Below are 12490 nucleotides of genomic sequence, written 5' to 3' on the forward strand. Positions count from 1 at the left end.
TAAGAGAGAGAGAGATCATGGATGGATGGAGGCAAGCAGATGTAAATAGAGAAATGATTGAAGTGAGATGATTCCAACCATGTCCCTTGTGGTTGGAAAAGTTTTGTGGGATTTATTTTCACAGACTGTAACTAAACTAATATATCGTTGCCGTTTGGCAGAAACCTCTTCATATTCAAACGTTTTTCCGTAAATTACTTGATCATACTACAGCGTCACACACAAAAGAATCAAAAGTAGAAGATCCTCAGTGCCCATACCCTAGGTGGGGTTGGCAAAAGGGCCTTTCTGTGCGGAGTTATTGTTATACACAGAATTATTTTGAAAAAAAAAAAATATATATATATATATATATTTTTTTAATTCAACAGAATGGATGAAATACAACCTAAAATGATTACAAATAGTACATTTTACCATTTTAATACATCTCAAATGTGCACCGAACGTGCACGTTTATGTGCATTTATTACCTCCAGGTTTAGGTAGGGTCGCGAGTCAATGGCCGCCTTATTTTGGGGTCGCGGGCTGAAAAGTTTGGGAACCCATGCCCTAGGGTAGGTACCCTCACAAAAAACATGCAGTAATCCTGGTCTCTACACTGCCTCCCCCTGGTCAGCCAGGGCGCCTGATGGAGGGGAAAGGAACTGGTTGGAATAATGTGTTCCTTCCACGCACTACGTCCTACCAGGAAAACTCCCTCCTGTCAGGTGATAAGAAGCAGCCTGCTCACTCCGCGAACCCTCTTCTACCATGCCGTTGAAGGCACTTCGGGGCGAGGCTTCCCCTATTGGGCGGGCACGCGGGCGGGGACTTCTTTCCTCTACAATAGAAGAAGAGTTAGGACGTCACATTTTAATATAACCCAAATACCCAATTTCAGCATTGGCCTCAGTGGCGCACCTCGCTAATCATTGGACTACCGATCCACTAGCTCTGGGAGTCTCGGTTCGACTCCCGCTTGAGACAAAACTTTTTCAAACAACCGCAGACAATGTTTTTCGCCGATAAAGTATAGTTTTGGACCATGACGGAGGCGCGCCGACTCAGCAGACCTTGAGGCCGAGGAGTCGCGCCCGAGCGCCTCCAGGCGCGAGTGCCCGCGACGACCGGCCGATGGTCTGCTAGTCGACTAAGCGCCGTCCGAGTTATGTACCGATAGGCACAGAATCGTAAATAATATTGGTGGGGACTGCGTTTGCCCCAACTGCCACTCACTGCACTAACTTAGCCCGCCAGCCCCGCCCCCTTGTGCCTTCAACGGCATGGTAGAAGAGGGTTCGCGCTCACTCCTCATGCGTTGGAGGAAGCATGAGCTCAGTTCGGGTCTCTCCCCAGGCTGGCAGAGGGAGAGAACATTTTAACTCAAATCTTTGCTTCTGGGGGTCCCTGGAACAAAATATTTTGAGATGGGGTCGGCGGCCAAATACATATCCTTTTTGGGGTCCTTTACATGAAAAGGTTTGAGCACCACTGATATAACAAAATATGTTTTTCAGAAAAGTGTTAGGATTTAGAAGACATTTGTAGAATCTGCCTCAGGTCTTGGAGGGGTTAAGTGAGCCTTTACCTGAACAAACAGAGGGATGGTCTGCATGCTGGCGATCTCTCCTCTATTCATGGGATCCCTGGCTAGGATATGCAGCGCCCCGGTACAGCCTTCTACTATCTCCTCCATACGCACCCCATCCTGGAGAGAGAGGAAGGAGAGAGAGAGAGAGAGAGAGAGAGAAAGAGAGAGAGAGAGAGAGAGAGAGACACACACACACACACACACACACACACACACACACACACACACACACACACACACACACACACACACACACACACACACACACACACACACACACACACACACACACACACACAGAGAGAGAGAGACAGAGAGATGCATTATCCAGACATTTGTTACAGTGACAAAAAAGATGAATGCCATGGTGATCATTTGTTTATCACATAATAGTACTTTGCCTATTATAGCTTTATTTCCTGCATTCAGACTTTGCAGGCTTTTTACAGCATGGCTCTGCAGGAGTCTGTCTGTCTGTGTCCGGAGCTAATCTTTCAAACTGCACCAAATGTCTTGTGCACACTGTCAGAATGCCACAGAAGCACATTCAATTGATACTGGAAGTCATTGGGGTTCTGATAGTGGCTATAACATCGGGCAAATAACAGCTGGATGACAAAATATGGCTGCATCCCAAAGGCTAGAATGTGAATGTTGAATAAGTGTTCTTACTGAAATGTTGGCCATTATATTGCATTGCCTAAAGGCTAGAGTGCATAGTATCCTGTCAATGGGAGTGTGTGTGTGTGTGTGTGTGTGTGTGTGTGTGTGTGTGTGTGTGTGTGTGTGTGTGTGTGTGTGTGTGTGTGTGTGTGTGTGTGTGTGTGTGTGTGTGTGTGTGTGTGTGTGTGTGTGGGTGTGTGTGTGTGTGTGTGGGGGTGTGTCTGTCCGTGTGTGTGTTCATGCATGTATTACGTGCATGAATGTGTACATCAGTGTGTGTGTGTGTGTGTGTGTGTGTGTGTGTGTGTGTGTGTGTGTGTGTGTGTGTGTGTGTGTGTGTGTGTGTGTGTGTGTGTGTGTGTGTGTGTGTGTGTACACTGGTACCTGGTATGTCTGCTGCGCTGAGGAGGCGTGTCTCTGCGTATCCTGGTGGGCCTTCAGCAACAGGTTGACCAATCGTGGGATAGCTCCCGCCTCCCTCAGGGGATTCTGATTGGCCGGGCACAGTGCCAGGTTACGGATCAGACCAACCGTAGCCTGAGGAGAGGAGAGAACGAAGACGTCATCACACTGCGGGAGCACATCATAGATCACTCCGTTCTCAAAGTCCCCCAAGGACCCCTAGTTCCAGGGGGTCCCCAGCAAAATGTGTTAATACGGCATCACAATAATTTCAACCACTTTATCCATTTATACGTTGGCTATTCAAAAATAGCAGAGCAACAAGCTCACATAGAATGCATTGCAGCTGTAACGGACAACAAACTCACACGTGACCAATCAGGTCCATGACATCAATACAATTGAGAGAAGGAAATTATGACGTGGAGACATCAACAAGATGTCACTGCTCAGGTATGATTGTAAACATAATATGAAAACCCCATTCATTTGACTGGCATTATATAAAGTGCTGACAACATAAGCACATATTACCATTATTAGCACATTAACCCAATAAAATGTGGACCATCAACTAGTGTAGTTAAAAACATGTTAAAAACAGCTCAATACAGCAACACACCACCATCCAGCCAGTAGGCCTTATAGGTAAGGTAAGTGAATCATTGCGTCATTGAGTTTGTTCAGTAACATGAGTATCCATGTCTTTCCAGCTCTTTATTAAACAGAAAATGCATGTTCAGGTCAGGATACCAATTGGAACTGGAACACTATAAAATGAAGCTGATAAATGGGTACTGTCTCCTGATTGGCTGAAATGTTGCCACCTACCTGAAAATGTATGTTCTGTTTTTAAAGAGCTTGAGAGAGAAGGAGACCCCCGTGACTGAACAAACACTCTATAGCACTCTATATAAAAATGAATATAGTGCTTTTTTACTCCTCCATTTTTTCCTGCACTGATCATCGCTCAGCACCTGCCCATTTTTGGGGTTTGGGATGTGCATGTCTGTCTTCTTCTGTCAGAACTCTGCCTGCCTGCCTGCCTGCCTGTCCTCCTCTGATCTCTGCCACTGTAAGATGATGAATGGTCCTTTCACACTGAACACCATCCGCTGCATGCACTCTGAAAGCCAGTACATGTCCAACGGCTTGTGCTCTGCTCAACAACAGTGTGTCACCGTGTCAAGCAAGGTGGCCCCCAATTATTTATTTGTTCACTTAATCCGGGAAAGCATCTGTGTCATTTAAAATGTCTTTGGCTATTCAAAACTATCAGATCTACCAGCTCATAGCACGGCCCGAGTCCCGCACTATCAGCTTGTAGATCTATATTGTATCAACATACTCTATCATACAGATTGGACAAATACAAAATGTATCAATTAAAAAATGTTACATAGTGAGGCTTTACCGCAATGTTAGAAATACTAAATGTTAATCGTAAAAGTTCTGCATTCAAAATTTCACTTGAATAAAAGTATACAAAGTAACTCATTATGAATGGCCGATCTACTTTTTTATGAATAGGCGATCTATAAGCTCACAAAGCGTTGCTGTGTGATGCATCCATCAGATGATTTTCTACATCTGATGGATACTCTCTCTCTCGCTCTCTCTCTCTCTCTCTCTCTCTCTCTCTCTCTCTCTCTCTCTCTCTCTCTCTCTCATTCCTGTATAACAGTTACAGAGTCTGGACTCATCCCCCATCCTCCCTCCATTTCTCTGTGCTTTCCTCTTTAATGAGCTGTCATGTTCCTATATGAGTCACCTCTCTCTCTCTCTCTCTCTCTCTCTCTCTCTCTCTCTCTCTCTCTCTCTCTCTCTCTCTCTCTCTCTCTCTCTCTCTCTCTCTCTCTGTTATATCTCCATCTGTCACATTCTTTCCTCATCCTCTCGTCCCTCTTTCCTCCTCCCATCCCTCTCTCCTCCTCCCATCCCTCTCTCATTCCTCTCTCCTCCTCCCGTCCCTCTCTCATCCCTCTCTCCTGTCGTCTATGTAAGGCTTCTATTACAAGGAGTCACCTTATCCACTCATCCTTTTCCTGCCCAGCTGTATATCATTAGGCGCCTCTCTTCTACGTATTGTTTAATGTAAAGTTAGTGTACATCTCTCCCTCTCTCCACCACCAGTCTGTCTAATACCCCTCACCTCTTTCTCCATCTCTCTATCGCTGTCTTCTCTCTCTCTCTCCATTTTTCTATTCCTCCACCTGTCTTCATAACATACTGTAGCCTATGCTTCATTTAACTCTCTCTTTCTCTCTCTGACACACGAGCGTGCACACACACACACACACACACACACAGCACCAAAGCACGCACTGCAGACACAATGATTGATATTCTAGCAGCATAACAAATAAAATAATTAAACCCAGCTATATGCAGAGAACGGCAGCAAGATATGTGTGCGTGTGTGCGTGTGTGTGTGTGTGTGTGTGTGCGTGTGCGTGTGTGCGTGTATGTGTGTGTCTAGTAGACAAGGTCAGGTTCATAGCTAATTGCAGCTGATTGACTGTCATGAAGTTAATTGGCGCTGAGGTAGGGTTCATCCTTGAATCTGTCTATTACATTATGAGATAGATTGTGTGCCGAGTTGACACTTTGCCCTGAGGCTGACGCTAAAGGAAAGGACACGAGGTCACTCAAATAGTTGGGGGTTACCTTCTAGGGAGCAAGTGTGGTTGGCAATCTGCCTGTTACAGTAGATTAGATCTGCACTTGTGTGCAGGTGGAAGGATTGGCCTAAGGATAGTGCTATAGAGAAGAGGCTATGGGGTCACCAACAAAAGTAAGGCTCACCCTCTGTGGAGCATGAAGGTTCATAGCAAATCCCATAGCTATCCAGCCTGTATATTATGAGATATTTAGTTTGGCACCAAAGTGGTATTATAGGACTATAAGCAACATAATCTTCAGTTAGTGCTGGCCTCACATTCAAATCTATTTGACACCCAAAAACATCTTGGCCGCTGCTGCGCTAGGGACCCTTACGGGCTAAGACTACGCCTGTCAGCGGGGGGTGTTGGGCGGGAAGAGTAGAACGGAGGCTCTACATACTCAGGGTGGAGGCTCCTCCCCGCAAAACAGCCAGGAGGGTCTGGTCCCAGGCTACAATAGCAGTGTCAACACAGAAATGTGTGGGGAGAACAATTAGCATGACATCTCACCATTGAGCTGCGCGGCGCTGTTTAAGCTGTAGACTCCAAGACGAGAGATCCATGTGAAACAAAGCATGCGTTCATTTTGCACGATGGTCCTGGCTAACGCCTGGAACGATAACATCTCTCACGCGAGTAACAATGGCGGAGCGATCGTGCATACAAAATGAGTCGTTTTCCCCAAGTGAAAACTTTCGGAGTTATAGGGATTTTAGAGAAGGAGATACTCTTTGAAAACACGTAATATTACGGTTTTGGCACCCGATGTGTTAAATAGTGTCTGAAGCTTGAATTAGATTTTAATGCATAGCTTCAGTGCAAATCATTGGGTGAGCAATACTTTTGGTGCGATATCTAAATACAGTGCGATAGTCCCAGGTTTCCAGAAATATTACTGTACTATATTATGCACTACTGCTGGTTATGTATGCACATTTTATTATTCTTGCATTTTATTATCATTATTTGTGTATGTATTTTTTTAGTCTATTTTGCTATTCTTTTTTATTTGTATCTATTTTTATACTGCTTATTTCAAACTTATTTTGAGCGACCGACAGCACACTAATTCCCTTTGGGACGCGGAAAATAACTATTACACTCAAAGTAGAGAGAAAGTCTGTTTTTTGTTTAGTTTTTTCCAACACAGTATATGAGCTACATTTTAACCTTGGCTCTTACAGAATCATATAAAAGTAGCCAAACTTTTCTTCCTATTGGAAACGCTACATACAATCCCCATTTGAGAGATATGAGTATGGTATATGCTCAAAAGCTGCAACAACATGACATTTATAAAGAGTAGGCTACCAAAAAAACTGAATGGATTACTCCCAACCACAGATCTAACACATTTTGTAGTAGCAAAATACTACTGTGGTCATAGTGGTTTCTTAATCTGCTGTACCTAGATTACAGGGAACCTGTTTTATCATATCTTTGTTGTTAGTGTAATAAGTGCCTGCCCATTTCACTTTAAAATAATGTAACATTAAAAATGAACATGCATTTGTGGGATGAGCAGCACAGCTGATTACGAGGGGGGTCCCAAGCGAAATGTGTCAAAACGACCAATATCTCAACAAAATCTCATCGGTAATGAGCAATAAACAGGACATACTGGCAATTTTATGCTCCATGTACTTTAATTGCTTGCAATGTTAACAAATGAATACCAATTAGTGACCTCTGCAAATGAAAGCAATTAGCAGCAAAACGGTCTGTGTTTACGTACAACAAATGGCCAAAGCTGTGAGTTGACTTGCCTCGTCTTACCACTGTGTTTTGTTAGGTAAGTTATGCTACAGTAAAGCTCTGATGTCCCTGAGGCACAATTTGGTTTGCAACAACAGTCAATAATAATAAAAAATGGAGCAAAGTATGTGTGTGTGTGCGTGCGTGCGTGCGTGCGTGCGTGTGTGTGCGTGTGCAAGTGCGACTTCGCATGCGTGTGGTGTGTGTGCATGCATATCTTCCCTCCCAGTGGAGCAGCAAAGTGGCCAACAGTAGAAGACATGTGGTTGTAATAAAACTACAGTAAGACTGACATGAGAACAGGAGATCTGTGAAACCACATATTGTATTTATCAGTCTATGCGATTAACAGTTAAGGCATGTACAGTAGCAGACGTTCTTATCCAGAGTGACTTGCAATTGCAAGATCATACTGTAGTAAATGGCATAAACCCTTGTTAGCAAATGACTAAATGGTATATATTGCATCAGAAGAACAATTTTGTGCTTCCAAGAAATTAATATATCTGGCAAGCACACTTAGCCTAAGTCTAAACATTATGCTCTAAATTCTTAACATTTGTGGTCCAGCAAAGACAATATAAACAGCATAACATATCTATCACAAAATATGACAAGAAGAGATACAAGGAGAGAGGAGTGCTATGGAGTGAGGTGAGTTTTCAGACTGCGGCGGAAAATCGTGAGTGAGTCTGCAGTCCTGAACGTGGGTTGGGTGGGGGGGGGGGGGGGGGGGGTTCCACAGCTTGGGAGCCTGGAGGGAGAAGAGACTCCCTCTTCATCCATTAATTTTCTACTAAACAAACTCTGATAATCTTTTAAAAAGAGGAGGACATTCAACTTCCTGCATGTTTTCTTCATTTGGGATAGATAACTGAAGGGGAGAGTGTAAGAGAGACAGACAGTATAGGGGACAGATAAGGAGACCGTGTAGGAGAGTCAGACAGACAGACAGACAGGCAGGCAGACAGACAGACAGACAGACAGACAGCCAAGGGGGAGGCAGTGTAGGAGAGTCAGACAGGTGGGCAGCTGAGAGGGAGACAGTATAGGCGAGACACAGAGACAATTGGCGCTACAATCAGTTATCAGCCAGTAGCATGGTGGTGATTCTTGTTTCTACCAATTTCAGCACAGATATATTTTAGTAAAAGCATTATGGAAATTATCTCTAGTTCTAGTTTGCAGGGTGAACTCTAACCTTCTCTAATCCAATTGATGTAATTTCACTGTACTCTCTTTCAGTTCTCTCTCTCTCTCGTTCTCTCTCTCTCTCTCAAACTCTCTCTCTCTCCCACACACACACGCACGCACGCACGCACGCACGCACGCACGCACGCACGCACGCACGCACGCACGCACGCACGCACGCACGCACGCACGCACGCACGCACGCACGCACGCACGCACGCACGCACGCACGCACGCACACAGACATACTTTCTCTCTCTTATCTGTCAGATAAACCACTAGTTTTTTTCCCAGCAGCTTCTTTTCCATTCCACTGCTGTCAGAGAAATATCCATTATGGTGAATTTAGTAGAAATCCCACAGCAGCATTATGCGTTTAGGCAGGAAGATAACGTCAACAAAACTACAAGTCTGACTGCTAGTTACAATCATGTAATGCCTATGAGATGTACTGTCATAGAGATATATTCCCTGTGGGGAGCTTGAGCAGACTGCCGAACACATAATTACCACCTGTCCCCCCACATAGTCCACCCTCAGAGGCTGGCCTCTTTGATGTGTGACCAGAGACGAGGGCCTGGCTGCATTATACACAGTGGTGTAAAGCAACTAAGTACATTTACTCAAGTACTGTACTTAAGTACAATTTTGAGTTTTTACTGAAATACAGAGTACAGTATTTCCAATTTTCAGTACTTTTACTTCTACTCCACTACATCTCAGAGGCAAATGTTGTATTTTTACTCCACTGCAATTATTTGAAAACTAGTTACTAGTTACAGATATAAATGATTACATTATAAAACATACATTAACCACTTTAGCCCTATTGTATACCAAGGCTATTTGAAAATAGCCAATCTACAAGCTCACAACACGATGCGACACGTTGTGAGCTTGTAGATCTGCTATTTTCAAACATTTTAGTACTTTTACTTTTGGTAATTTAAGTACATTTTGATACCAATACTTTTGTACTTTTACTCAAGTAAATTTTGAATTCCGAACTTTTACTTAACAGAGTAATTCTACATTGCAGTATTGATACTTTTACTTAAGTAACACATTTGAATACTTTTTCCACCACTGCTATACACTAAGCTGGACATCTGATGATCATACACGACAGAAGAAGAAGAATATTCCCTCCTGGTGGCTGCAACAAGGACGCGTCCGTTTATCTAGGTGCACTGCTGCTGCTGTGCAAACCTATTAAAAAGAACGTAACAAACTAGAGAGAGAGTGCGGATAATAGAGACAATAGAGGATAATAGAGACCACTCCTCAAGACTCCCCTTGAGTTGAGCGCACCTTCTTCTGACAGACGTGATCCGCTGTAGGAGAGTTGCCTGCAACGAGGACAACCCATCCATTGAAAGACTACAAAACACATAGTCAGCAGGGAAGGCAGAACGATGATTGCTGTCCAGCTGAACCAGAGGGAGGGATGGAGGGACAGTTAGAGGGAGAGAGGGAGGGAGAGACCGATGGAGGGGCACATAAAGAGCCTATTTCACCCATGCAATAATCCGGAGAGGGACACAGAGGGAGAAAGAGCCTATTTGACCCATGCAATAACCTGGAGAGGGAGACAGAGGGAGAGAGAGCCTATTTCACCCATGCAATAACTTGTACAAGGTGAGCAGACATCCACGCAATAACCCGGCGAAGCGGTGGACCGAAACCTGAGTGAACACAACGACACAATAACACCGGCAACGCCAGACAAGCTGATTGAGCTGTTGAATGTTTTCTGCTCGTTGCCCAAAGCAAATTGGAAATTTGATTTAAACACCTGTTTCGGTGATTGTTTATAATATTCTGTCAGCAAGACAGTCTGACCTGTTGTGAGAAGATTCATTGAATACACTAAATGTAAGCAATGCTTTACTGTGTTAATTTCCTGCCTCCGCACCTCAAAAGCAGTGTTGCCATGTCTGATTATTATAAGATGTCAGGGACCCCCATACCAGCTTTAAGTTGTTAAAATGTTTTTTTCTTTTCACTATTTTCACTGTTTCACTATTTTTAAGATTTTTTTTTGAAAATAGCAGATCTAAGCTCACAACACGTCGCATCGCGACACGTTGTGAGCTTGTAGATCGGCAATTTTCAAAAAGCCAAAGTACGGTATATGTTTGTGGCCTATATTGTCGCTTCTTTTGGGCTTGTTTTCATAGACCTCGTTGCTTATTTCTCTCACAAAATATGGCAACAGTGCTCAAAAAGCTCACAGACAAAAGCTGCTGGGCTCTGGAGACGTCCTTCCCGCCATGAACACATTCCAGCTGCATCTGGCCGGGTTTTGACTCAAGCTGTGCTGTCAACTCACCTCTGTGTCTCTCTCTCTCTTTCACTTTGCTCTGTCTCTTTGTGTCTCTCTCTATTCACTATACACTCTCTATAATCCCTCTGTCTCTCTTTGTCTCTCTCTGACTGATTCTGCCTGCTGTTATCAGAACATTGCTCTTCCTGCTTCAACTCTATGGAATCTGTCCATATATGAGGCTTTTTGGGAACACCACGCTTGAATTCAGATATTGTGCAGCAGACTAGTAGTGAATGGTTTTCCCAAACAGAGAGAAATTATATGTTAAAATTGTGATTTATACTTTTTTTTCTTTTTAATTGTCGTAGGACCGTGACAGTCGACAAACAAATGAGAAGATAAGTTAAGATAACACACAACATGACACATTAATGCTCATGCCGTGCTGCAAACGCTAATATTTTCAGCCACTGGAGGGCACCCTAAGCAGTATTAATAATACTGCCACAGTACTAATTCCATTAATACTAATAATTCTAAGTGTGTCGAACAAATAAACGTTACGTTTTTACAAAGTGATTTGCAATCAGACAGCAGCAGCTTAAGTCTCGTGTAGCCAGGCAGCAGAGATCTCCTCTAATGCATTTTTTTCAGAGAGAACAACAGCCCTATCACAATATTTTGAATATACAAAAGCATAGATGATATCTAGTCACTTAGTATCACAACATTGACATATTGTCTATATTTTCCCAGCCTTATGCTTTGCTTTCCATTTCACCACACACACCCACAGATGTACACATGCATGCACACGTGCACACACGCCGACACATGTACAGTACACGTGTGCACACACACACACACACACACACACACACACACACACACACACACACACACACACACACACACACACACACACACACACACACACACACACGTGTATGTTATGTTTTATTCATGGAGTGAGTTTGTATTATTGTTCATGTCAGAGTGTACTGCTTCTACTGATATTAACCCCCCTCTCCCTCTCTCCCTCTCCCTCTCCCTCTCTCTCTCTCTCTCTCTCTCTCTCTCTCTCTCTCACACACACACATCTGCTCACATCTGCCATGCTGTCATGCGTTCCTTTTCTCCCTGTTGTTCTATCATCTGTGCTTTTCTGTTGTTCCAACAAGCCACGCCCTGTGCGCTCATCACATAGCTGTAGTTTTCGAGTTCACAGCACGTCACATTCAACACACATTCAATACATTGCTCACGTTCGACATGCTTCCTGAAAGTTACTGTTCATCAGCACTGACGCTCACAGCATTATCGTCATAGTTATCGTTATTCGTTATCATCCTTATTGTGGAATGGATGGCGATTTATTCTGACCGGTGTTGTTTAGTTAGCTAACAGAAGTCAAAATGTTTAAACAACTTTATTATAACTTAAGCCCTATACTTCGACATACTGTACAGTACGACAAATAGTGAAAATAACCAATCTACGCTTCTAAGCTTTGTAGGTCTGCTTCTTTTTTTGCTATTATGGAAAAAGAAAACGGTTAGTGCAATTTTATGTTCATGGAAATTCTTTGAAAATGTTTGCCTAAAATGACATCATGTCCCAAATAGGATAACCAGAGTCGTGGTTAAACCCTAAGACCTCTACTTTGAACATTAGCAGAGGAAAATTACACTGTCTCTGCCAATTACTACCCTGTGCAGAGTTTTCTCTGCATACAAGTATTGTGAGCACAAATCATCACTGTGGATGTGCCGTTCCTGTTCCACTAACAATGTGCCAATCTAAATAATGACACACACATCTAACTGGGGAAAAAAATACATCTGTCTATTTTGTAGAAGCACTTAGACTTGATAGGATGTAGGCTACTGGCAAATAGTAAAATGGTGATAACTATAAAAGTCCAAACGGATAAGAGACACAAAAATGCTTGAAATTGATATAGAATGGTATGTA

At 43.3% G+C, this 12490-nt stretch overlaps 1 protein-coding gene across 1 annotated transcript in view; it reads right to left on the reverse strand.

Moving 5' to 3' along the window:
* jupb (junction plakoglobin b) overlaps window positions 1-12490 on the reverse strand; it is an 87311-nt gene that overhangs the window by 8251 nt on the left and 66570 nt on the right. Inside the window, exons 11-12 of the mRNA XM_080447127.1 lie at window positions 2621-2773; window positions 1571-1690 (exon numbers count right to left, since the gene is read on the reverse strand). Coding sequence (XP_080303253.1) covers window positions 1571-1690; window positions 2621-2773 — 273 coding nt within the window. The remainder of the gene's footprint in view (window positions 1-1570; window positions 1691-2620; window positions 2774-12490) is intronic.

This window comes from Gymnoscopelus braueri (genome assembly GCF_963280865.1).
Source record: "Gymnoscopelus braueri genome assembly, chromosome: 13".
In the NCBI taxonomy this organism is placed as follows: Eukaryota; Metazoa; Chordata; class Actinopteri; order Myctophiformes; family Myctophidae; genus Gymnoscopelus; species Gymnoscopelus braueri.